Here is a 27,223-nt window from a genome sequence, read left to right on the forward strand (position 1 = left end):
TAAATGTTTATTAAGTGAAGCACTTCATTTCACGAACGACATGGCGGTTACAAACGCTCTCAATCAACTCACACAGAAAGCATTAAGTTACCTATAAACCAGGCATTTAACAGACACCAAAATCCTAGAACTCCGGGGAGGGTGAGATGACGCGAGCGACGGATCACCCGAAGATGAGGTCCGCCGCGCCGTGACGTACTTCCGGCGCGACGCTTTCCCTCCACGCCGGGACTGGGGGGAGGGAGGCGGTCATTGGCCTTAGCGCCTTTTCTGGCGGCGGTAGATTTGAAGCGATTTAAAGGACTGGACCCCGGGAAGAGGAGAGTGTACTAGTGCAAGTAGGTGGCGCGGGGCCCGTGTTGTTTCGGTGGCGTCCTTTGCAGCAGTGCCGGGGTACGAGAGCGGGAAGGGCCCGAGGAGAGGGGCGGAGCCGACGCGATAGGCCCAGACCGACTTTACCGTCTTCCCCTCGAGGTATCGGGGCTGCCAGGTGCCAGAGGCGGCCCCCAAGGATCGTGACGCTAGCTTTGCAGCTCTTGCGGCCTTCTAACCGTGCCTCACGGGCCTGGGAAACGGCCTTCCCCCTGCCCGCCCCCGCCCTCTCCACTCGGGCGCACACCTCCCTCCCTGACGCATTTTGCCGCACAAGCTGTAATATGGCGGCAGCGATGGTGGCCTGAACTCTAGGGAGCCGGGGTGATTTTGATGCTTCAAAATCGTAAGATTAAGCACGAATGCGGGGTAGGTGGGAGGACAGGTGGGGAAGTGGCACGCGTTACCTGCCGTCCTGTCAGATTAGGGTTGGAGAGTGGCAGGCGAGGAGCCAGGATCTCAGGGTTTAAGATTAGGCTAGGCTTTCCCCGTACTCCGACCTTTTCCTCTCACAGCCGGTTATCGTGCGTGGTGAAGTGACACAGGCCACTTAGTTCTCCTGAAACTCAAATCCAGGCTCTTCCCTTCTCATCCCAGAGCTGACTCCAAGTTCTCCCACGGTTCCGAGGAGCTGTGAGCAGTGCAGGCCTTTTTGGAGGAGATAGTTACTGTTTTGGAGGAGGGTGATGGCTTCGGAGCTCCATATGCCTTGGGGGAAGTGTGCGAATTTGCTTCGTCTTTAGTCTTTTAAGGTGTTGAATCGAGGTCTGTGGGAATGGAAAACTCAGTCGTTTTGGAAATGTTACAAAAGCACCATTTTGTGCATTGATTTTAATTTCTTCCCACAACAGTACTTTATGCAGGACCAAGTTTTTGCAATGGTGATCAGAAATACAACCAAGGAACAATTAAGTGTTTTGGAAGTTAGGGGGTACGTTAATTTTCAGTAGCTTAAAACCAGATAGAAAAGTATGTGAGTGAGTCTTTGGATTACCGTTTGGCAAAGAATGGCCAGTAATTTCCCGGTTTGTATAGACGATGGAGAGGGGGTGCGTAAACATTTTCTGAAATCGAGGTATAAAATCCAGAAAAGGCACAGATATCTAGAATGGCTGTTTCTCTCATTCATATTTTTTATGCATCTGAAAATTTACCCATTTTATCTTCCGCTCCTCCTTTTTTTAGTTTAACCATTTGAGATGGGATTATTTCTATGAGAAATTACATACTTCGGTTTTAAACAGAGCTCATTTTACATTAACTTTTTCTAATTTATGATTCAGGATTGTTGGTGTCCTGAGATCCTAATGGGTCTTGTCTTGTAGTAGGATTCTGTGCTTTTTTCGTTTTGTTTTTTAACTTTGTTTACCTTTTTAAGGTTTTTGTCTTTGCAGACTCTTGTCTTCCCCTGTTGTCGGGGGTGTACAAGTATACAAACTTCCTAGGTCAGAAACTTTGAATTTGTTTCTGGCCCAGCCATCTTTCTGAACCTCAGTTTTATTTCATCTATAAAATGATATTTGATTTCAGACTGTCGTCAGCTGTGGGCTTCAAACATAAATATTCAAGGTTGCTAAAATTCTGTGTAAAAGAACTCCGCAGTTCTCGAATGAGTGAAGTGAAGAGCATACATTACATTTATTGTGACTTGTTAAAGGCCTTTGATTTTTCGTGCTTGTTATTGTCGTCTCGCAGTATCGGTGGCCTCTAAGTAAAGTCTTTGTCCTTTTGATATTTTGCATATTTTAAATTAGATTTCCTATCAGGCAGCATCCATTCTCTATGCAAAGGGAAATTGGTAGCCTTCATAGTAGGATGAACTAGTTCTATTAGTTATCAGGACACCATCTACAATTAATTCTTCAAATGTTGCTCTTTTAAGAAATACATGTTGATGTTTTCCCTTGTTTTCTTTTTTTTTTTGCGGTACGCGGGCCTCTCACTGTTGTGGCCTCTCCCGTTGCGGAGCACAGGCTCCGGACGCGCAGGCTCAGCGGCCATGGCTCACGGGCCCAGCCGCTCCGCGGCATGTGGGATCTTCCCGGACCGGGGCACGAACCCGTGTCCCTGCATCGGCAGGCGGACTCTCAACCACTGCGCCACCAGGGAAGCCCTCCCTTGTTTTATTTGTAGGATATTTCAGCAGAATTATAATGTATTTATTTTCTGTATCCTGATGTACTAAGGTGTCTTACTTGTTCCATGTAGTTGGAATCCATAGATAATTAATTCAAGTGATTTGAAGAGTTTGTTGCAAATCTCACTGCTACGTAGTGGTATTCTTTTTTTTTATTAGCACCAAGTTTCAGTTTTCATTTGATTAAGTTTTCATTTCAGTTTTCATTTGATTAAGTGTCAATAGTTTTGACCTGGTTTAATGCATATATGGTCTCCATAAGAACTCAGTATATTTTTATTTCTGTAAGGCAAATCTTGCATCTTGAAATTTACTACAGGCAGTATTATAAATACTCAGAGAAAACTGCTGTAACTGGGACTGTGTACTTTTAGTGCCAGACAGGAAATCTTTTGCACTTTGTTTTAGTTTGAGTAGTGGCTTAAAATGATTACCAACTTGTTCTTGAAATTTAAATACATCATACTTATAAGTATAGATATCAATTTTTGGTATTAAAATGGTTATTTTTAAAACATGAATGATTCCTTAACTTACTGATTTTTAACTTGCATGAAGCCTGGTAGTTTATATATTAAGCTACTGTTAATTGTGCATAAAGTTTAGCTTAAGGTTTATTCATAATTAAATCATTGCATTGTGGTCATATGGCGAAAAGTAAAATTATGTAAGCCATTATCTGGAATATTTGTGAATAAGCTAGTTTCTACAGTGAAGCTGTAGTCTTAACCAGAAAACTCTTGCTTTTTTTTCCGCTTGTGACTTTGAGCCAGTCACTTCAGCTCTCTAATCCTCTTGTTGTCGGTGTATAAAATCAGAAGATTGGACCAGATTATCTATTTCCTTCAAACTTCAAAAGTGTGTAATTTTTTATTTAGGAGTTACTGGATTGAATAACATTGCTAGTATGGTGTGATTCTATCTCTGAAGACAGTGGGATAAATTTATCGTTATAAGAGTTTAGATAATTGCAGGTAAAATATTAATATTAGGAGAGATTTCCCAGTTAGTATATGCTTTTTAGTTTGATACTAACATAGTTGTACTATGTTTTTATGTCTCTCGGATTGTATGTGCAAAAAGTTATTTAACACCGAACTTGGCAACATTACAGCTTTTCTCTTTAAGTTTTCTGAAGGATTTAAGAATTTAGTAAGTGCCTATACACTGTTAATTATGTTTTTACCAGGGCCGAGGTTTGTGACTGTCAGAGACACTAAGGGAAGGGGAACTGTGCAGAAGATCATAGTTGCCTTTTTCTGACACCTCAGAACGTTAACTTGTTTGTACTTAATTCGCTAGCAATCTGGCATTCGTAAACGTATTTATATGTTTTTTAAGCAATCCTTTTTTTTTTTTTTGCTGTACGTGGGCCTCTCACTGTTGTGGCCTCTCCCATTGCGGAGCAGAGACCGGACGCGCGGGCTCAGCGGCCATGGCTCACAGGCCCAGCCGCCCCGCGGCATGTGGGATCTTCCAGGACCGGGTCACGAACCCGTGTCCCCTGCATCGGCCGGCGGACTCCCAACCACTGCGCCACCAGGGAAGCCCTAAGCAATCCATTTTTATTTCTCATTTGATCTCTGTGAATTACATTAAGGTAGGGTAAAGAATGAATGTAAAATGTGAATGTTAGATTGCCATCTTTGAAAGTAATCTTCAAGATCTGCTATAGTTTTAGTTAAACTTAATATGATTGCACTTAGAGGTGGAAGACTTATATGAAAATGGTTACCTTTTTATTAAACTTAAGCAAATGAGAACTTCCCATCTTTGTTTCTTGGTTTTGAACTGAAGATGTTCTCTCTTATAGTGGATTCTGTTTAAAGAAAAAGAAAAGAAAATAGACACTTAATAGAATGCAGCCCTAGAAGGCAGATCTAGAAAACAGGCTCTATTTCAACTGTGGAATAGGCCGAGAAGATTTACTAACTACAGATACGTATTAGCGATACCCCAGGTGAGAAGCAGTACATATGGGAGAAAAGGTACTGAGTAAGAGTCAGCTTCTGCTCATGCCTTAACTCGCATTCTCTTTGGTAATGTAGTCCTGGGCCAGACATTATGCTTGGTGTTGAAGATATAAAGGATCTGAGTTCAAGGAGTTTACAGACAAGTTTATGATAATGAAAATAAAATTGAACAAATGAGAATCATTTGAACTTTAGAGAGTTGGGGTGAAATTCCCAGAGTGTACTTTGGCTATGTTAAATTTTTAAGGACACTTAGGAATTAGGCAAGGGAATCAGAAATGTCAAAGACCCGCTTGTCATCTTAATAGTTAAAAGTGTTTACTGTCTCCTTTTTCAAGACCAAATGCTATGCTGACTCCCTCATACTGTGTGAAACTTCCAGGTAATTCTTTGAATGTAATAAAGTCACTGCATTATTTATTGCCTAATTACAAATACCATGTTCTTTACTATATATTTTAATAATTAGTTGCCTGTGTCCTTCTCCTGCCCCCCCAATCTTTCATGTTACTTTAGGGTGAATATGGAAATCATTTTATGTATGAAACTACAAGATTAAACTTTTTCCTTATGAATTTGTTACATCTCTCTGATATTTTTATGAAATACATTTGTTGCAGAAGTTTATACATCCTGGCATTTAATATTTTGAAATTTTGTTACATTATATATTGTTGACACACAAAAATGACTGATAGTGTTGATAAACATTTAAAACAACATATTGTAATTCTATCTGGTTAGAAGAAAGTGGAAGAATGTATATAAAAGTGTTAAAAGTCAGTATTTTATGCATTTTTGTGTACTCTTTTTTCAGTGAGCTTATTAACTTTGCTGATTATCTTTAAAAGTATTTTCATTATAAATAAAGTAGATGATATTAAGTATGAAATACTTAGAGAGTCAGGCAGGTGAGGTGAATGCAAGAGGTCAAGTAGATGATAAATGGTAACGGCTAACATGCAATAGTGGAAACTAGGTCGAACTGGAACATATATACCTCATCTAAAGGGGCACACTATGCTAATTGCTGTACAGGAGTGGGGCATGTTGCTACATATGGTGATTTTTTTTTAAAGAAAAATTTATATCTGCATTTTATAAAACAGCTGCAACTCATTTAGATTAAACAACTTTGCAGTGAACAGTTCGCCTGCAGACTACTGCTCTGAAAGCTGTCTTTATCTACTATCCTTAGGAAATTCATGACTTACTTTATTGAAAATTGCATAGACTTGAAAATTGCATAGGCTTGACTTTTTCCCCTGAATTGTATTTTTGATCTCTCAGTATTTTCTCTTTACTCTTTCTTGAAAAAAAAAAAGGAAAGAAAAATTGACCAGATATTTGTCTTGTGTTTGATTTTAGATATTGTAATACCAGGAAATAATAAAGAGGAAATACTGTGTCCTGCTTCTGATTAGATAAAATTTGATTTCAGTAATGTTAGAGACATAGCATTGAGCCATCTTTTGTGTCACCATTGTTCTTCATTAGCTACTAATATTAGAACATTTACATACTCAAGATATTTGTACAGTGCTTTTAATAATAATATGGTGTCTTTCATCTTTCTTAAACTTAAGGCATATTTGATTTGTTATTTCAAGCAACCATTTAAATCTATTTCTATGAAAAGTACAGTATCCCCACATGGTATAACATAAATATATATTATAACCACACACAGACATGTATATTATAATCTTAGAAAATTATATGTACATTTTCTATTCTATTATGAATTTTTTATTATTAGCAGCAGTTATGTTTGTTAAAGAAAGTAGAAAGAAGTACAGTGAGGCAAAAACACTCTCCAGTCTTAAAACCAAACACCGTAGTGATTATTTCCTTTCAATCTTCCTTTTTTTTTTGGCTGCGTTGGATCTTCCTTGCTGTGCACGGGCTTTTCTCTAGTTGCAGCGAGTGGGGGCTACCATTTGATGTGCTGCGCAGGCTTCTCATTGTGGTGGCTTCTCTTGTTGCGGAGCACAGGCTCTGGGTGCGCGGGCTTCAGTAGTTGTGGCTCATGGCCTCTAGAGCTTAGGCTCAGTAGTTGTGGTTCACGGGCTTAGTTGTTCCACAGCATGTGGGATCTTCCCGGACCAGAGCTCGAACCCATGTCCCCTGAATTGGCAGGCGGATTCTGAACCACTGTGCCGCCAGGGAAGTCCTCCTTTCAATTTTTTTTTTTCTTTTTGTAAATCTTTGAATTTCAGGGTTAGGAGTAGTTTATAATTATTATTATAATAATATTGCATATACTGTTTTATATCTTGATTATTTTTAACAAATTATGAGCATTTTCCAAATTATTAATCTTTGTAAGCATTGCTTCCATAACTATGATATTTTGTTCAACTAGAGACCATAATGTAACCATTTGTCATAATATTGAATAGATTACTTGTGATCGTATATTACTGAAAGGAGCACTAAGATGGCCAACTTTATACATGAAGGCTTTCTAAATTTAAGATAGTTCCTTACAGTAGATTCCTAGCAATTGGATTTTTTAAGGTGTAAACCAGTTTAAGGTATAAAAACTTAAGAGGTTCACATATGTTTCCAGAGGAGTTGCTTACTGTATTGGGAATTATTCTTTTAAAATATCTTTGCTATTTTAATAGGCAGAAAATTATCTCATTTTATTAGTATTTCTTTAAAAATACTTTTCCTGCTTATAAAATTAGTACCTGTTTGTTGAAGAAAATTTGGAAAACAGAAATACATAAATATTACCCTTAAATTCATGGCTCAGGTATTATCAATGTTAATATTTTGGTGTAAATCCTTTTTTTTTTTAAGATGTAATTGACATATAACTTTATATTTGTTTCAGATGTACAGCATGCTCACTTATTAAATGTATACATTGCAAAATGATCACAGTAAGTCTAGTTAACATTCATCACCTCACATACTTACAAAATTTTTTTTCTTGTGATGAGAAGATTGTCTATTTAGCAACTTTCAAATATGCAGCACGATATTACTAGCCATGCTGTACATTACATTCTCAGTACTTTATATGTTCAGGTTTTGGATTTTTTTTAAGATTCCATGTGTAAGTGAGATTGTACAGTATTTGTCTTTCTCTGTCTGACTTATTTCACTTAACATAATGCCCCCAAGGCCCATCCATGTTGTCACAAGTGGGAGGATATTTTTCTTTTTTGTGACTGAATAATACTCCCTCTGTGTATGTGTGTGTGTCACACATTTGGAGTTTGTTTTCAAGAACATAGTAAATAGGAAATCAACTATAACTGTAAACAATTCAATATGTTTTGGGCAGCGCTATCTATACTATACTCATTTTGTAAGAATAAAAATCTCTACCTGAGATATGTGGCTAAACAAATAACTTTAGAAGGTTTTTTTTGGAGGAAAATAAATAAATCACTAAACTTCCTCTTCTCTTCTTCTACCCTCAAAAGTAGAGAATTTAAGAAGGCCTGTAAAAGTTATTTAGAAGATAAAAGATAATCAGGTACTAAGTAGTAATTTAATATTTCTCTTTAAGATAGGATAGTTTCCTCAGATTTATGGATTCAGTGTATTCTCAACTTCAAATGTGCATGAGTTGAAATTCTATACAAAAAAACTTAATGCAGCAAACTTGGCAAGATTTTAAAATTACTAAGTTTTGTTTTGTTTTATTGTTTTCAGGAAGTCTATGTCTGTAGTCTCCTGGAGGATTGAAAGGCATCTTTTTTGCTTTATTTCATGTGAAACAAATTTTTAGTATATATATTGTATCTTTTAGAAATAAAAAATGGAGGAAGTTGTGAGAAAATGGTATTTCCCCCCCATTCCATGCAATAAAGAATAAATACATAGAATTTGTATTTTTCAAATTGTTGGTAATTTGGGCAAAGTCTTCCATGCTTTTATTGTTGAGTATTCTGACTTGTGGTTTGTGGTATGTGTAAAATTGATAGGAATGGTGGTAGTTATATGAACCTATATGTGTGATAAAATTGTGTAGAACTAAATAAATACACACACATATGAGTACAGGTAGAACTGGGGAAATGTGAAGTGTATAAGCATTGTTATACTTTTATGCTACAGTTGTGCTATTATACCATAGTTTTGTAAAATGTTACCATTGGGGAAACATGTATCTATGTATTATTTCCTATAACTGAATCTAAAATTGTCTCAATAAAAATTTCACTGGATTTAAAATATCATTCACTGCTTACTGAGCTACCAGCCTAGATACTATAATTTTCAGAAACGCATAAACATTTCAGTTAGTCTCTGTTCTAAACAGATGAAACTGTTATTTTTATAGTGCGCCATTTTGGATGCTATTTTGTTTCTTCTGCTTTTCACCTTACCCTGTCATTCTCCACCAAGTATTACAATTCAAACATTCTAAGTCCTTAAAATACACGCCTATCAAAAGAATATCTTGGGGCTTCCCTGGTGGCGCAGTGATTGAGAGTCCGCCTGCCGATGCAGGGGACACGGGTTCGTGCCCTGGTCCGGGAGGATCCCACATGCCGTGGAGCAGCTGGGCCCATGAGCCATGGCCACTGAACCTGCGCGTCCGGAGCCTGTGCTCCACAACGGGAGAGGCCACAGCAGTGAGAGGCCCATGTACCGCAAAAAAAAAAAAAAAAAAGAATGTCTTAACTTATAGCCATCTGTTATGTAGATAAAACTTACATAGAGTATCTCACTTACTGATATTTTTTGTGTCTACACTAGTGTATCAGTAAAGGCTATTGTTTCTGATCAAAAAATAGCTTTATATGTAAAATGTAATATATTTCTACTCAGAATGTAAATCTACCATATGTTACTATTACTAAAGTATCCCACTTTCTTTCTTCCTTGGGGAATTATTTTTGGCATTTTTGGGGAATTTGAATGTTTTTCTTTTAAAAAGTCCACCATTTTAATCAAAATTTATTTTGTTTTCTAGGCGCAAAAAGATTGGATCAGCTTGTCCTTGATTTTTCTCTATTTAAAGGTAATCTGCCTGCTTAGTTCACTAATCATACAGACGTAATACAATTTTCTGTTTGAGGTGGCAATCTATATTTGGTTGTTAAAATAGAAATTGTGTTATATAATGGCTAGACCTATAATGTCTTTTCTGATTGCCTCACAAGATGCAATCTAATCTCTCAAAGAAAAGAATAATTCATGTGATTTATGTCATGGAAATAAATAATAAAATAAATTCAGACTACATTTTTCATTTATGCTCCACAGTTTTGTTTTGTTTTCAGAAATGTATGAAAAATCTTTGCTGTTTTCGTCTGTTTGCCTGAAACTGTATTTTACTCATAGATTGAAGTACTGAAGCCATGGGAATAAAGGTTCAGCGTCCTCGATGTTTTTTTGACATCGCCATTAATAATCAACCTGGTAAGGAAATTAATGTCCCTATTTAACATTTATATATAAGTACTTAATATTTTAAGTTAGTAAAGAAATTTAAACCAACTACCTTCTTTTTTAGCTGGAAGAGTTGTCTTTGAATTATTTTCTGATGTGTGCCCCAAAACATGCGAGAACTTTCGTTGTCTTTGTACAGGTTTGTTGACATTTTCACTTGCCCTAATAGTAGTCCCATTTGATTTCAGTTTGCTTTGATTTTTAATTTAACATGTTTTAGATTTTTTCAGGCATATTATTTCCTTCTCAGCATGCTGACTGTGCAACATTTACTAGACATGAAAGTAATTCTTATACATATTAATTGTAATGGGATTGTATCTGAGATTGATTTCTACACTCAGTAGAAAAGCATGGGTGCTTTTTAAATGAATTTTTTAAAAATTCCTGAGGAAAGTTAAAATTCTGTAATTTAAAGAAGTCTGTATAGGTCAAGAGAGGTGTATTTTACTGGGCAAAAGCTTTCATCATTAATTTTTTTTTTAACTTTTAAATGTTTTATTTATTTTATTTAAATTTTTCTTCTAGTTTTATTGATGTAATTGACATATACTGCTGTATAAGTTTAAGGTGTACAGCATAATTATTTGATTTATTTGCATCATAAAGTGATTATCACAGAAAGTTTAGTGAACATCCGTAATCTCATATAGATACAAAATTAAAGAAGTAGTGAAAAATTTTTTTCTTGTGATTTCATCATGAATTTTGCTTTAATACTACTTCCTTAATTTCTTTTCTACTTAACAGCCTACTAATTTTTCTTCCTTGTAGGTGAAAAGGGGACAGGGAAATCAACTCAGAAGCCATTACATTATAAAAGTTGTCTCTTTCACAGAGTTGTCAAAGATTTTATGGTTCAAGGTGGTGACTTCAGTGAAGGTAAGACTTTGATTCCCACAAAGAAAATCATATATTTATATTCTTTGTTAAATACATGAATCTCAAAGTTAGACAAGTCTCTAGAAGTACTAGGCCAGTTTTCTTCTCAGCCCACTTAATCTTTGGTCAAACAATTAGAAGTACTGGGAATTCCCTGGTGGTCCAGTGGTTGGGACACGGAGCTTTCACTGCCGAGGGCCTGGGTTCAATCTCTGGTTGGGGAACTGAGATCCTGCAAGCTGCCTGGCGTGGCCAAAAAAAAAAAAATTAGAAGTACTCATAGAAATAGATAAAAAGGAGGAAACACATAGGAAAAAATTTCATGTTTGATATATGAATTTCAGAAATTTGCTTCTGGATTAAAAACAAAACACTATTCATCTCTTAGTAGCCTATCAGTGTTCATGTTTGATTTTGTCACAGCCAGTAATCCTTTACTACAGTATGGTTTTTACCTCTATTATTGTAAAAACATTGAAACTGTGTTTTTAAAGACACTTTGAGAAGCTACTAGTAATTTCTGTTAAAAGACCTACATAATCATTAGGATCTGAACATTCTTTCTTCTACAGATCTTAGTAAACTTTGTTACACTCATACTGTTGTATCATGGAGGAGAGAAAGTAATTTGGGGTCTTGTCAGTATTGACTTTAAGTTAAGGTCTTATAATTTGCTGTGAACGTTTGAGTATTCTTGATTCAAAGTCATTCAAGTACCTACTTTGTAAGAAGCATTGTGTTTAGGTAGGACCTTCAAGGAGATTGCTGACTTATCAGTTCTAAGAGTCCCATGTTTTTTCATTCTTAGGAAATGGACGAGGAGGGGAATCCATTTATGGAGGATTTTTTGAAGGTAAAAACGTTTGTTTAAATTGTTTTTAATGTTTTCTGGTATTCATTGATTTTTCTCTCTTGAATCAATAAGATTATTGATATACTAATATCCAACTACCTTCAACTAAACGAAGTTAATTTTCTTGTGAAAAATTTTATGTGATAGAGTTTTTATAAAGGTAGGATTTTTTTGTAATTAGTACATTCGTACATTATATTACTTGAAGGGTTTCAGTGATCTGTAATAAACTTTTAGAATTGTAGTGCTAGAATAGGAACTTCCATAGCTTGATCCTAATCTTTATTAAAAGAGATTCAGCTATATTTTGTAGTGACACTATCAACATTTTTGTGCATCCATTTTTCTATGAAGATTTTTTTTTAATCTTTGATATTCTGAATTTGGCTGTAATGTTTTTCCCAAATTCAAGTTTTCTGTCTGGAATTTTTTATTAATGTGAAGATCATTTGAAAGACTATAAACATGTGATTGTGGAATTAATTTCATATTTCCCATCTTTCACTTTTGGGAGTCAGTGAAATTTTGTTTAACGTTCCACCTGCTTTTTTCCAATTCTAATCCAAGATTCGAAGGCAATCTGCTCTTTCTATCATGGCAGATATTAAGTTTAATGAGTGCCTCTCTGTGCTAAGAATAATATTGAAAGGGGGTTGATAAAGTATTTGGATTTTATAGCAAGGGATTGAAAATTAGAAATATTTTAATCTGAAAAGATGGAGGAAATTGGTTAATATTGGATTTCTCTTCTTTTAACCTTTTATCTAAATTTTGTCTGACACTAAAGAGCACATGATATGAACACAAGATATGAAGAGGAATGAAAATGAATTTTGGGGGGGAGTTATACCTATAACTGAAAACTTTGCTTCTCTATAGATGAGAGTTTTGCTGTTAAACACAACAAAGAATTTCTCTTGTCAATGGCCAACAGAGGGAAGGATACAAATGGCTCACAGTTCTTCATGTAAGAATTAATGATCTGATGATTTAAAATATCACGTTTTTGGTGTGTCGTTTCTCTGTGTGCCTGCCACTGATCACTAATAAATAGGAGAGGGACGTATGTGGGAGAGAATTTTTGAAGGAGGAAGAACAAAGAATTGTTGAAAGGGGAGTTGAACTGTACTGCTAAAGTTTTCAAAAGATGAAGACTTTTGTCAAGAGGACTCAGGAGCCAGCTTGAAGGGGTGGCATTCCGCCTGGCCAAATTAGGACAGGTTGAGCATTGATTATCTTGAAAATAAATAATGATGGTATCATATTATCAAATAAAATGGAAATCCAGGAGTCCATTCAGATATAAATAATAAATGAATAAATAACAAGGGAGAAAGAAAAACTGTTCCTTAGTAGAATGCAACCAATAAATGTAAAAGGAATTATAGAGTTAGAAATGTCCCTGTTTTGCAGTCATCTCAGTAACATTGATTCAGGAAAGAATTACCTATGGATGGTAAATTTATAGGGTAAGTTTAACAAGGAACAGGATGTTTGCATTGAGTATCTCTTTGTAAATTACTTAATTATAAAGAGTAAAATACAGTTGTTCCTCATTCAAAGATTCTGTATTTGTGAATTTGCCTACTCACTAAATTTATTTGTAACCCAAAGTCAATAGTGCTAATGTTTTCCAATTCTGACTACAAAAAAATTGTTACCAGGGCTCTTGTCAGCAATTCATACTTTTTATCATGTCCCATGGGTAAAGATTTGCTCTCCTCTTCAATAACTGTAAACTCTTCTGGTCTCAGAAGAACTTAATCTGTCAGCATCGTGTGGATTATTGTGTTTTCTGTTCCACATTTGTAACTCCCTTCTTCAACAGTGAGAAATCTCCCTCCGAGTGTGTTCAAAATTTCTACTCATTTGTTGAATCCTATATTTAAAAATTGCCATCCTATACCACTGTGAAGAGTAACCTACTAACTAGAGTTCACTATTTATTTATAGCAATTTTTGTTTTTACAGTGAGGGTATGTAGTTAAATTATCATGTTTAAAAATGACCTGGATTAGTACTTTTTAGTGTAAATTTTGTGTGGTTTTGTGACTCAAAATATGTTAAATTCATTTCCGATTATATTTCATTTGTTCTCCCTCTCAGGTTGATTTATTTCTTGCCTTTTTGTTTTAAGCTTTTAAAACATTAACATGATTCCAAGAGTCAAAGCAAAGAGAATACTTCTGAAGTATCACTCGCACCTAACTCTTCATTCCATTCCCATTCCCCCATTTTTTTTACCTTTTTTTTTCCCACCACCTATCCATATTAGTAACCAACCTCATTAGTTTCTGGTTTATTTTTCTGTATATCTTTTTACAAACATAAGCACAGATATATATTTTTTCTTATTTTCCCTTTTTTCTTACACAATAGATAGCATACTGTATATGTTTTTTTCTTTTCACTTAATGATATAACCTAGAAATCACTGCATATCAGTTCATAGAGATCTTTCTCATTTTTTTTTCCCCACAGATGTATAGTAGTCTGTTGTGTGTATATACTGCAGTTTATTCAGCCAATTGCCTATATACAGGTGTTTCTGATTTTTTAAATGAAAACAACTTATATCACATTTGTTGTAGGAAAATTAGAACACACAGATTAAAAGAAGAAAAACAATCCTATCCCCAGAGCATCTTTACATGCAATAAAAATACAGGTAGTTAGTTGCATATAGTCTGTAATCAACTTTTGGATGTAATATAAATTTCTTTGTACATCACTAAATATGAATTAACATGTTAATCCATTGTTTGAATGTACTGTGGTTTTATTTATTTAATCTTAGTTTTGAACATTTGGTTTGCTTCTTGTTTTCAAACTGCTACAGTGAACGTTGTTGTATCTATTGTTTGATGTATTTTTTAATTCTTTTATGTAAGTTGTTAGAAGTTTACTTAGTGAAATGCTTACATATTTTTAAGGCTATCCATATATATTGCTACATTGACTTCCAAAAGGAAGTGTGTAGTTTACTCTAGAGCAACAGTATGTAAGTGCCAGTTTCACCAGATCCTCAGCAACACTGAGTGTTATCATGTATTTTCACTTTTTAAAATAAAATCCCTCCTGTGCTTACCAAAACCCATATGTTAAATTCAAATAACCCTTCATATATATTCTCAGACTCTTCCAATTGTTGGTTTCTCCTGACCTCTTTCCACTTTTAGATAACTATTCTTTACTACTTCTGTGTTCTGTTTTTTTAAAGGAAACAACTTCAGTTTTTAATCTTTTTTTAAATGTTTTATTTTATTGTTTTATATTAATTATATAATATAAAATTTGCCATTTTAACCATTTGTTAACTGCATACCTCACTGGTATTAATTATATTCACAATGCTCTGCAGCTACCACCACTATTTCCAAAACTATTTCATCATTCCAGAGAGTAGCCATTTTCCCTTTCCCTCAGCCCCTGGTAACCTTTATTCTACTTTCTGTCTCTATGAATTTGCCTATTCTATATATGTAAGTGGAATCATACAATATTTGTCCTTTTGTGTCTAACTTATTTCACTTAGCATGTTTTCAAGGTTCATCCATGTTTTATAGCATGTATCAGAACTTCATTCCTTTTTATGATTGAATATCATTCCATTATATGTACATACCACATTTTGTTTATCCATATTCATTTGTTAGTGGGCATTTGGGTTGTTTTCACTTTTTGGCTATTGTGAATAATGCTGCAGTGAACATTGTCATATATATTTGTTTCCCTGTTTTCAGTTCTTTTGGATAGATACCTAGGAATAGAATTTCTGGATCATATGGTAGTTCTATGGTTAGCTCTTTGAAGAACCACCAAACTGTTTTCCACAATGGCTACATCATTTCACATTCCCACCAGCATTATACAAAGAGTTCTAGTTTTTCCATTCTTATCAACACTTTTTCACCAATCTGAGAGTGACCATGAAAGCAATGCAAGTATTGGTTTAGGGGTTACAAATAAATTCTCGCGAACAAGCCAATGGACAAATACGTAATCTGTAAAGTGAGGATTGACTGTATCTTGATGCAAATTATATACACTAAATGTAACACAAATACATATATAGTGTATACCTAGGTTTTTACATTTCTAGGTGGTTTTAGCAAGTTCAGGTGATCATAGCTGTTACAGTGAGAAAACAATAACAGGTTATTAGTTTTTAAAATACGGTGAACTTTTAAAAATACATGTATGTGTTAGAATTTTTTTAGTGTGTGTTTTAATCAAAAGTTAGCTTAAATTGTGTTCCTTCTTCCAAATTTCTAATGCCTTTTTTGATAAGATTTTTAAAATGACAAATCTTGTACAATGCCCATATTCAGTCTGTTGTACCAGTGTGTCTTCATAGCTACTCAGATAGCAGCTTTCTTAGCTACAAAGCTTTAAGGTTGATGTGGAGAAAAGAAGGACTTTTAAAAATTCCTTTTTGCTAATTTTAGGTTTTGTCCAAATTTTAATGCAGATATCTTTCTTCAATGTGAAATTTACTTTATGTTAGGGATAACAAACTCAAATACCCATAGGTCTTAGGCAAGTAATATAAGGGAGTAAAGGCTGCTGGGACAAGAAACGTAATGATTAATCTCTGTATTAGAGAAGGCAGGGATACTCAGCCTGACCAGTTATTGCCACATGCCAGGTGCCATGTCTTTCCATGTTTTCAAAAAGGTCTGGAATCTGGATTTTTTTTTTTTTTTTGAATCTGGATTTTTATATAGAAGTATCCAAATTTTTAAGTCTTGGCAGCTAATTTAAAAATTTATAAACACTACATGGACCATTTCTGTTCAGGTCCAACAGAACATGTATGAGGACATCAGAATATGACCTGGGCTTTAACTGTTGAAATGTTAAGATTGAAAAACACTGTTGTTAAACCCATAAACTGGTGAAATGGTTTGCTAAATTATGATATGCCCAGACAGAATACTGTACAACCGTGGATATTCAATAAGAACCCAGTTACATGCAGGAAACATGGATGGATAGAAGTAACACCAAAATGTGAACTTTAATTTCATGTAAGTTTTCAACAGTGTATAGGTATTTCAGAACAAGTTTTTGAAAATGCATTGTCGAAAGCATCTTGCATTTGATTCTATTTAAGGTTAAGGTAAATAAGATTCTGTTATGTTAAGATAGCATATATATGATTTCTTTGTTTGCTACTTTGTTTCCAATGCAGTTATTTTCTTTTCCTTTTTAGAGATGCTAACTTTGTTTTTCTCTGACTTTGTTTTTATTCTTCTATCTGATGACTTCCAAAAGAACAACAAAACCAACTCCTCATTTAGATGGGTAAAGATTATTTTAATTTATTTTACAACCTACTTTAAATTAATATTAAAATAAGAAGCTTTTATTTAGTCATCTTTACTTGACTCTTTAGGCATCATGTTGTTTTTGGGCAAGTGATTTCCGGTCAAGAAGTTGTGAGAGAGATAGAAAACCAGAAAACAGATGCAGCTAGCAAACCATTTGCTGAGGTGCGGATACTCAGTTGTGGAGAGCTAATTCCCAAATCTAAAGGTAAAAACAAGTATATATTTCTCTTTCTTAAAATCTGTTTGTTTATTTATTTATTTGACTGTGTTGCATCTTTGTTGCTGCGTGGGCTTTCTCTAGTTGCAGCTAGCAGGGGCTACTCTTCGTTGGGTTGCGCGGGCCTCTCATTGCGGTGGCTCCTCTTGTTGCGGAACGGGCTCTAGGCGCACAGGCTTCAGTAGTTGTGGCTCACGGGCTCTAGAGCGCAGGCTTAGTAGTTGTGGTGCATAGGCTTAGTTGCTCTGCGGCATGTGGGATCTTCCCGGACCAGGGCTCGAACCCGTGTCTCCTGCATTGGCAGGCAGATTCTTAAGCACTGTGATACCAGGGAAGTCCCTAAAAGCAAGTATATATTTCTGATAACTCTTACGCACACAAAACAAACACACTGTAATTAGTTGGCACGATCTTTACGCTAAAGTGAATATAAATATGAAGTTTTTGTGTTTTTAAATGTATTTTTGTGTTTTTCAAATGTGTTTTATCTTACTTCATACTTTGTTCATTTATCATGGAACTGCTTAACTTTCCTTGAATTATTTGCAGTAATTCATCCATCTGCTTCCACTTTATTTTTTGGGCTTTTTAAAAAGTATAGTTGTCTAGGGCTTGCCTGGTGGCGCAGTGGTTGAGGGTCCGCCTGCCGATGCAGGGACACGGGTTCATGCCCCGGTCCGGGAAGATCCCGCATGCCGCGGAGCGGCTGGGCCTGTGAGCCATGGCCACTGAGCCTGCGCGTCCGGAGCCTGTGCTCCGCAACGGGAGAGGCCACAACAGAGAGAGGCCCGCGTACCGCAAAAAAAAAAAAAAAAAAGTGTAGCTGTCTAAATAGCATGGTAAATAAATATTCTTCTAGGGAAAGAGATGGTGTGGGGAGGATGACAGTTGAAGAGATTAACATAGACTAATAAACTTCACGGGAATAAATTATTTCCCCTTCATGCACTGCTTAGATACAGAAGCATCTGGCATGTTTGAGAGCTTTTTCTGTTACATGTTGCTAACTCATTAAAGTCTTTAATATTCCTTTCAGAATTGCCCTAAGTAGAACATTCTGTTCTCAAATTTTAGGTATACTGATGTGCTCTGTAATATGCACGTTTTATTTTGCTTTTCTTTAGTTCCCCAATCAGGGATTGAACCAGGACCCACAGCAGTGAAAGTGCCGAGTCCTAAACACTGGACCTCCAGGGAATTCCCTGGAGAAGGCTTATTTTTAATTTTCTTTCTCTGCATTCCACTTTGATTCTAATGATTTCACTTTCTTCTCTTTTATGTCAAATATATACCTTCTAAACCATCACAGGAATATTGCTGCAGCTCATACTGGGACTGTTTAACTTCTTGTGTTCAAGAGTCTGGCTATCTATCCTTATTTACAAACAGCAGTTATAATGTATGCCTTGTGTTCGTGATGATTCAGAAAGAATGAAGTGTCATTGAGTATCTTACCTTTTTTTGAAAAAATAGAAACTAAAAAGCAATCTAAATCTTTGCATATTTTAGACCCTGAATCTTCTGCTATTTAATTCTTCAAAGTGTTGTCAGTACAATTGGAATATTTTGGTTTAAGATATTATTTCTTCCCACATCATCTAGAAAGTATTCATCTTTTATTCTGTACTTAACTGTTTTTTGGCTTTTTTCTTGTGTTTTATCATCTTCAAGGATCTTGTGTTAGGATCTATTCTCTGCTTATAAAAGTTAAGGATGCTGTGTGGTTTACATATTTAGAAGAGATAATTAAAAAGCTTACATCTTAAACCATAAATGTTATCATAGACTCTAATAAATATGGTGTAAAGATTCTTTTGGTACTAAATGGTCAGTGTATGAATATTTGCTGAAAGGATGAGAAGGTGAATGAATGTCACTCTCTGTATATTATTATGTTTTTATAATATATTTTCACTTGAAGCAATAAATGCTAATTTTGCCCATGCCATTGTGGCCAGGAAGTTGTGCTGAAAGTTGATGTAGTATTCTAGTGTGTGTTCCTCAGACTCATGCTAAGGAAGTATATCTTGCCCTTATCAGTTTCATCAGTTGGGGAAGATTTGGCCCTTTGTTACTGTCTGCACAGGAGTTACCGAAAGGCCAGATTTGTTTTGAGTCATACCTTCCATGCCTGCTCTGTTCTGGATCACACTATAGAAAGAGGAAAAGATCTTTATGTTTGAGGTCACACAGTTTGGCACCTGTTACTCTACAGTCCTTCAGTTACCATTCAGAACATTGGTCAGAATGGATTTTGTCAAGCATCAATAAAATCTTTTTTTTTTTAGGCAGAGCTGAGTCTTCCATCCAATTTATAAGTTTGATGGCCTTCTTACAGTCTTAAATTGGACATAGTCAAAAAGCTTTGTGTAACACAGCGGTGTTCATCATCATCATCATATTTAAAACCTTGTTTGAGAGATACACTCCCCACTTTAAAAATAAATACCGAATCTTTTTTTTTTCTTTTTCTAACTTCCTGAAAGAAAACAAAAAGACTTCTGAAGAAATATGACTGTCTGGGCCCACCTGTAAGTGGTCTTGGTGAGTCTGGGCAATCATCCTGGGCCTTCCCTTTGCTGTTGTGAGATTGGAAATTCTACTTTTTGTGGCTATTTGAATGTGCCTGAGAAGGTTCAGAGTCGAGGGGAAGATCCTTCCAACAGATGCAGAGGAGAACACAGGAGGCTAATCAAAACTGCAACCCTGTAGAGGCTATCAAGGGGCAGAGTGTAGGATAGAACACAGACCACTACCCTGATTAAGGTACTTCCTGGCTTTTCAAGAGTTACCATGATCTCAGATCATGCTGGTCTCTTCAGAGTTTCCTGCAGTTGTTAAAGAGAGGTCTGTCCACCTTTGCTATGCAGCATGAATTGGGGCTGATGATATATTACAGAGTACATAGAAACACAAGTGCTGAGTTATGGCAGCATGGCAATAAATAAATAGTTATATGAGCAGAAATCTTGTATATATGTGGTAGAAAACAGATTACCTGGCAGTACAGAAAGAAGAGCACAATAGAGGAAGCAGTTGGTGAATCTTGTACTCAGGAGACAGTAGAAAAAATCAGACACTCATTTGTATGGTGACAGGATCCCATTTCAGTGTCTTTATCCTGGAATTAAGAGCCATGGTGATAGCACTTTTAATGGAGAATAGTGGGATGTTAAACTTCGAATCTGTTTAGAGGGGAGACCCAGTATTTTTGAAATGAAAAGAGGTTCATTTGAGGTATAGTTCTCTTCTTTATTTCAAACCTTATTTTGATGATGGCCTTGAAATTTCCTTCAATATAAAGGCTTCACGTGAAATTCATTGGCATAAAATTTATACCTCTCAAAAAACTAGTAAAGCAGCATTTTCTTACCATATGTTTTTACAAGTAAAATGTTCTAGAAGTTTGTTTTTTCACCTTAACAACATACTAGTAAAGTCAGTACCCAGTAGTAGTACACCATATCCTACCTCCCCTCCCAACAAAGGTCAGTGAACAGGGTTGGGAATTTCTTTTACATAGTGATTGATAAGCAAACTGCATAATCTAAATAATCTAAAATAAACTAACCAGAAGTGGCCCAAGAGTTAAAAAGTGTTGTTCTTTTATCTTAAGGATGGCTATATGCTTATAAATGATACTTTGAAATAGATTTTAAGTGGTTAGGCAGGAAGTAGGGTTTTTTGGAGAACGGGGTGACAACAATTGTTGTCAGACTTGGGAGTTTTAAAATTTAATACATTGATTTTGTTCAACATTTAGAAAGCATAAAAGGATAGTCAGTGAAAAGTCTTTTTTCCGTTTCTGCCGATCAGTTCCCATTCTCAAATTTTGTATACCATTCTACGTGTATGTGAATGTTGATAATATAAATTCCTAGAAATAGAATTAACAGATTATAGGGGTTATGCATTTGTAATGTTGGTAGGCATTGCCACTAGAATATAGGAAAGTTAATTTCCCTATGCCCTTTGCAGAGCCACATAATATCAAACTCTTTAATCTTTGCCAGCCTAATTACAGGGTTGGTTGTTGTTGTTGCTGTTGTTTTTAAAGCTGGTTTAAATGAGCATTTCTCTAAGGTATTTGATGTTATCATCTCCTTAGGAGCCATTTATATTTGTTTTTATATGAGTTGATTGTTAATTGCTTTGCCTCATATTTTTACTCAACTCCAAGCCTCCTTGTATTTCCTTTTGTTTGGAGAAATTGGCCATATTTTTAAGGGTAGGTCTGCTGGTAACTATCTTAGTTTTCTGAACATGTTGTTATTTCCTTTTCTTTCATGATGGGTATTTTCACTAGATGTAGAATTCTGGGTTGGCAGTTCTTTCAACACATAAAAAAGTGTTAGGCCACTTCCTCCTGGCCTCTATGGTTTCAAGTGAGAAGTCTGTTGTTCAAATCATTGTTCCCTGTAGGTAATGAGGGAATTTTCTGTCATTATTATTTTAAAAATTTTTTTAATTTCAAATTTTTCTCCTGGGATTCCGATAACATAAATGTTAGATCTTTTGTTTATTGTTCTACAGGTCTCCGAGGCTCTGTTCATTTTTTTTTTGGTAAATTCTGTTCATTTTTTGTTTGTTTTTTTAATTTTCTCTGATGTTCTGGTTGGGTGATTTCTATTGGTCTGTCTCTGGTTCGCTAACAGTTTCCCTGTCATCCCCACTCTGATATTGAGCACATTTTATTTCAGTTATTGTATCATTGTATTTTTCAGTTCTAAAATTCCTTTTGATACTTTATATCTTCTTTTCTCCTGAGATTTTTAAACTCTTTTCATTTGTTTAAAGAACATTAATAATTGCTTGGGGAAGCATTTTTAAGATGGCTTTTTAAAAATCCTTGTTAATTCCAACATGTGAGTCTTCTGGGTGTTGGTGTCTTTTGATTGTTTTTTCTTTCTTAAGTTGTCATTTTCCTTGAAAATGGTTCTTGAAATTATTAGTGATATATTTTTTTAATTTTGTCCTGGAAATTTGGGGTATTGTATGTTATGAAACTCTGGATTCTGTTTATGTTTTCTATTTTTAGCAGGCAGTCACCTTATATAGGTTTAGCATTTAGGTCCTGGCCTCCTTTTGTAGATTGTGGTTTCAATGATAATTCAATTTCCAGAGCCCTTGCAGTACTATTCTGGTTTCATTTGTATGCTACTGAAAAACCGGATGCTATTCAACACTGTAGTTTAATTCTCAAACCTTTTGCCATATTAGTTCTGGTCAGTTTAACTTGGGGGTCTCCTCCCCAGGACTTCATCTGTAAATTTAAAGAATCTTTTTCTCTAGCTTCCTTCTCTGAAATCTGTGCCACCTTCTGGTGCAGTGAGGGGAGCTGAAGCCCAGGCTTCCCACTTTGTTTCTACTGACATCACTCTGACAAGGGAACGGGAACACTGCTTGAAGGGGAGGGTACCGGAAATCCAAATTCTCTACTTTGTTTCTGCTGATAGAGCCAAGAGGGAGTTGGTGAACTTTTTTTTTTTTAATTTTCCCCCTTAGTATTTGCTTACAGTAAAGCAGGTATTGGTGACAATTTTTTTGTCCTGCTAAACCATCTTTTTTCTATTTCTCTGTCTGGAGAGAGCAGGCCTTTCTTGGGGCTTTTACAAACCTGTGTCCGTTGGCATTTCTGAGTTGCAGGCTTCTTCAGCGTGATGTCTAAGGTATATGGGAGACAGATTGAAAACCACCATGTCACCTTCAAATCCAGAGATCCCTGGCCACTCTGCCTTCTTTCTACCTTTCAGAGTCTTCTTATGTTTGTTTCTTTTTGTATTATGTCTAGGATTTCTACTTACACTTAGCAGGAGGATAGGAAGAGATGAATCTATTCCATCTTCACAATTTCTCCATTCCTTTCTTCATACTTCTAAAGTGTTGTAAAATAAATCTTCCCTTTTATATCCAGAATCTACTCATCCTTAAATTACACCTATAAAGGAGTTTGTTCAGTGCTTACTAGCACATTGTAAGCACTCTACAGATACTACTCCACACTACTTTTACCTGCCCCTATTTCAAATCCTAACATAGTCAGTTCTGCTATACTGCTTGTTTTGAAAGCATGCATTTATTCCATTCAGTTGATACATTAGAAGACAATTTGAACATAACATCAGTTTCACCTTTGCCTATGCATGCTCTTGTCTACAAGAAATACTGAGTGCAGAAAACCATACGCAGTTGAACAGCTTTACAGGAATACACAAAAATTACACATACCCAGGGGAGTTCCCTGGTGGCCTGGTGTTAGGATTTGGCACTTTCACTGCCCCATGGCCCAGGTTCATTCCCTGGTTGGGGAACTGAGATCCTGCAAGCTGTACAACACGGCCCCCCCCCCAAAAATTTACACATACACACACCTCACACATCTACTAAGCTACCTCAGTTCATCACGTGTGTTATGAGCCACGCCTAAGTACAGTTTGTACTAAAACTTTCCATCTAATTTCATATCACCCCCCTTGCACTAACTTTACAGTAACTCACAAGCTATAGCCCTACTGACATTCACTTCCACAAGCAAACCCATGATTTTCTCAAAGTGCTGTATTTAATTGTCTTATTTATGTATTTCTTAACTATTTAACATGTGTGAAAGCTCTGTTGCTATTTCTTTTTTTTTTTTTTTTTGCGGTACACGGATCTCTCACTGTTGTGGCCTCTCCCGTTGCGGAGCACAGACTCCAGACGCGCAGGCCCAGCGGCCATGGCTCACGGCCCAGCTGCTCCATGGCATGTGGGATCTTCCCGGACCGGGACACGAACCCATGTCCCCTGCATAGGCAGGCGGACTCTCAACCACTGAGCCACCAGGGAAGCCCTCTGTTGCTATTTTTATTAGTTTCCTATCTTTTTTTTTTAATGTGTCACTGATGAAGTTTTTGAGTTTTGTGCCCCTAACCCCATTTTTCCTATAAGCCATGTGGTTTTTATTGTACAGTTTTTCATGGCACAGTGATTTATAGAAATGCATATGTTGGGGGACTTCCCTGGCGGTCCAGTGGTTAAGACTTGCACTTCCAGTGCAGGGGGCGTGGGTTCGATCCCTGGTTGGGGAACTAAGATCCCACATGCCACGCAGCAGGGCCAAAAAATAAAAAAAAAAAAAGAAATGCATATGCTGTCTAACAGCAGAACTGACTGTGCTTCTCCAAATCTTTTCTACTTTACTCTTGTCCTTATTGACCATATTCACTAATAAATCCATATACAATTTACAGTCAGAGTTTCTAGAAAATTTATTACAACTCAATGTATGTTTTCAGATGCTGTTTGCTGTTAAATTCACACTTGTTGGTCTTATTTTCCAAATAGACAGTAAACTCTGTGAAGGCAGAAGTTTGCTATGGAACTTCCCCATTTATAGTCTATAGTTCTTTCTCTCCATGTCCTGGCATCATGTTAAATATATATCTATGTACTATTCACTTAAACATACTTGTTGATCTGAGAAGGATAAAATTTCAGATTCCCGATGTGCCTAAGTCATATTTTTAAATTTAGGTTAACAAATTTTGACACTCAAGCTACATTCTGTTAGAACTATTATTGATATTGGCATGTCTCTATTTTTTTCTTCTTACTCTTCTGTTTTTAACTGCTCTTTCTCAGTCATTTTATCTTTTTTTTCTGAGCAGATTCATAGGAAAAGGGGACATAAATTAAATTTCACTAAAAAATAATGTTGAGAAACATGAAAAGAGGGAGCCTTTCAACCTTAGAGCTTTCTAGGTTCTATTCCAAGGCATCCTCCCTAAAAACACAGTTTATTTTCCTTTTTTCAAAAATTAATTAGTTAATTTTTTTTGCGGTACGCGGGCCTCTCACCGTTATGGCCTCTCCCGTCGCAGAGCACAGGCTCTGGACGCGCAGGCTCAGTGGCCATGGCTTACAGGCCCAGCCACTCCGTGGCATGTGGGATCTTCCCGGACCAGGGCACGAACCCGTGTCCCCTGCATCGGCAGGTGGACTCTCAACCACTGCGCCACCAGGGAAGCCCCTATTTTCCTTTCATAGTTCATATCGTCTAATACTTGGGCAGATTATATTACCCTAAAAATAGTTATAAATCTTTTTTATGATCTTCTATATTGTTGTGATATTTTGCTTCGCTCAAATGCTTACATGAAAAGTGAAGTGAAAACTAAATAATGGTTATTTGAAATATATTTAATACATTAGGTGGGGAGAATGGGCTTGCTTTTTTTTTTTTTTTTTGGGTAAAGTTAGATTGTGTATTTGAGATTTTTCTTGTTTCTTGAGGTAGGATTGTATTGCTATAAACTTCCCTCTTAGAACTGCTTTTGCTGCGTCGCATAGGCTTTGGATCATCCTGTTCTCGTCATTTGTCTCTAGGTATTTTTTGATTTCCACTTTGATTTCTTAAGTGATCTCTTGGTTATTTAGTAACATAGTGTTTAGCCTCCACATGTTTGTGTTTTTTACATTTTTTTCCCCTGTAATTTATTTCTAATCTCATAGAGTTGTGGTCGGAAAAGATGTTTGATATGATTTCAGTTTTCTTAAATTTACTGAGGCTTGATTTGTGACCCAAGATGTGATCTATACTGGAGAATGTTCCATGCGCACTTGAGAAGAAAGTGTAATCTGCTATTTTTGGATGGAATGTCCTATAAATATCAATTAAATCTATCTGGTCTATTGCGTCATTTAAAGCTTGTGCTTCTTATTAACTTTCTGTCTGGATGATCTGTCCATTGGTATAAGTGAGGTGTTAAAGTCCCCCACTATTATTGTGTCACTCTCAGTTTCCTCTTTTATAGCTGTTAGCATTTGCCTGATGGATTGAGGTGCTCCTGTGTTGGTGTATATATATTTATAATTATTATATCTTTTTCTTGGATTGATCCCTTGATCATTTTGTAGTGACCTTCTTTATCTCTTACAACGTTATTTTAAGGTCTGTTTTATCTGTTATGAGTATTACTACTCCAGCTTTCTTCTGATTTCTATTTGCATGGAATATCGTTTTCCATCCCCTCACTTTCAGTCTGTATGAGTCCCTGGGTCTGAAGTGGGTCTTTTTTTTTTTCCTGTGTTGTACAATATATCCTTGTATCTTATTTATTATTATTTTTTTATACAGCACGTTCTTATTAGTCATCAATTTTATACACATCAGTGTATACATGTCAATCCCAATCGCCCAATTCATCACACCACCACCACCACCACCACCCCGCAGCTTTCTGCCCTTGGTGTCCATATGTTTACTCTCTACATCTGTGTCTCAATTTCTGCCCTGCAGACCGGTTCATCTGTACCATTTTTCTAGGTTCCATATATATGCGTTAATATACGATATTTGTTTTTCTCTTTCTGACTTACTTCACTCTGTATGACAGTCTCTAGATCCATCCACGCCTCAACAAATGACCCAATTTCATTCCTTTTCATGGCTGAGTAATATTCCATTGTATATATGTACCACAACTTCTTTATCCATTCGTCTGTCGATGGGCATTTAGGTTGCTTCCATGACCTGACTATTGTAAATAGTGCTGCAATGAATATTGGGGCGCATGTGTCTTTTTGAATTGTGGTTTTCTCTGAGTATATGCCCAGTAGCGGTCTTGCTGGATCATATGGTAATTCTATTTTTAGTTAGGTTTTTTTTTTTTTTTTTTTTTGCGGTACATGGGCCTCTCACTGTTGTGGCCTCTCCCGTTCTGGAGCACAGGCTCTGGACACGCAGGCTCAGCGGCCATGGCTCACGGGCCCAGCCGCTCCGCAGCATGTGGGATCTTCCCGGACCGGGGCACGAGCCCATGTCCCCTGCATCGGCTGGTGGACTCTCAACGACTGTGCACCAGGGAAGCCCTATTTTTAGTTTTTTAAGGAACCTCCATACTGTTCTCCATAGTGGCTGTATCAGTTTACATTCCCACCAGCAGTGCAAGAGGGTTCCCTTTCTCCACACCCTCTCCAGCATTTGATTGTAGATTTTCTGATGAAGCCCATTCTAACTGGTGTAAGGTGATACCTCATTGTAGTTTTGGTTTGCAT

The 27,223-nt window shown here is 36.3% G+C and overlaps 1 protein-coding gene across 4 annotated transcripts in view; it reads left to right on the forward strand.

The window, feature by feature from the left end:
• The first annotated feature begins 223 nt into the window (after nucleotides 1–223).
• Nucleotides 224–27,223, forward strand: part of PPIG (peptidylprolyl isomerase G) — a 42,193-nt gene continuing 15,193 nt past the window's right edge. Inside the window, exons 1-10 of one of the 4 annotated variants that reach the window (XM_082840776.1) lie at nucleotides 383–718; nucleotides 7,926–7,975; nucleotides 9,422–9,469; nucleotides 9,793–9,870; nucleotides 9,965–10,039; nucleotides 10,675–10,782; nucleotides 11,591–11,635; nucleotides 12,515–12,602; nucleotides 16,913–16,942; nucleotides 17,034–17,173. In XM_082840776.1, coding sequence (XP_082696902.1) covers nucleotides 9,810–9,870; nucleotides 9,965–10,039; nucleotides 10,675–10,782; nucleotides 11,591–11,635; nucleotides 12,515–12,602; nucleotides 16,913–16,942; nucleotides 17,034–17,173 — 547 coding nt within the window. In that variant the 5' untranslated portion in view covers nucleotides 383–718; nucleotides 7,926–7,975; nucleotides 9,422–9,469; nucleotides 9,793–9,809. Of the gene's footprint in view, nucleotides 339–382; nucleotides 719–7,925; nucleotides 7,976–9,421; nucleotides 9,470–9,792; nucleotides 9,871–9,964; nucleotides 10,040–10,674; nucleotides 10,783–11,590; nucleotides 11,636–12,514; nucleotides 12,607–16,912; nucleotides 16,943–17,033; nucleotides 17,174–27,223 lie in introns of those variants that run through there. The other 3 variants (XM_082840777.1, XM_082840774.1, XM_082840775.1) reach the window with 3 other exon arrangements.

Source organism: Leucopleurus acutus (assembly GCF_964270905.1).
Source record: "Leucopleurus acutus genome assembly, chromosome: 6".
Classification (NCBI taxonomy): domain Eukaryota; kingdom Metazoa; phylum Chordata; class Mammalia; order Artiodactyla; family Delphinidae; genus Leucopleurus; species Leucopleurus acutus.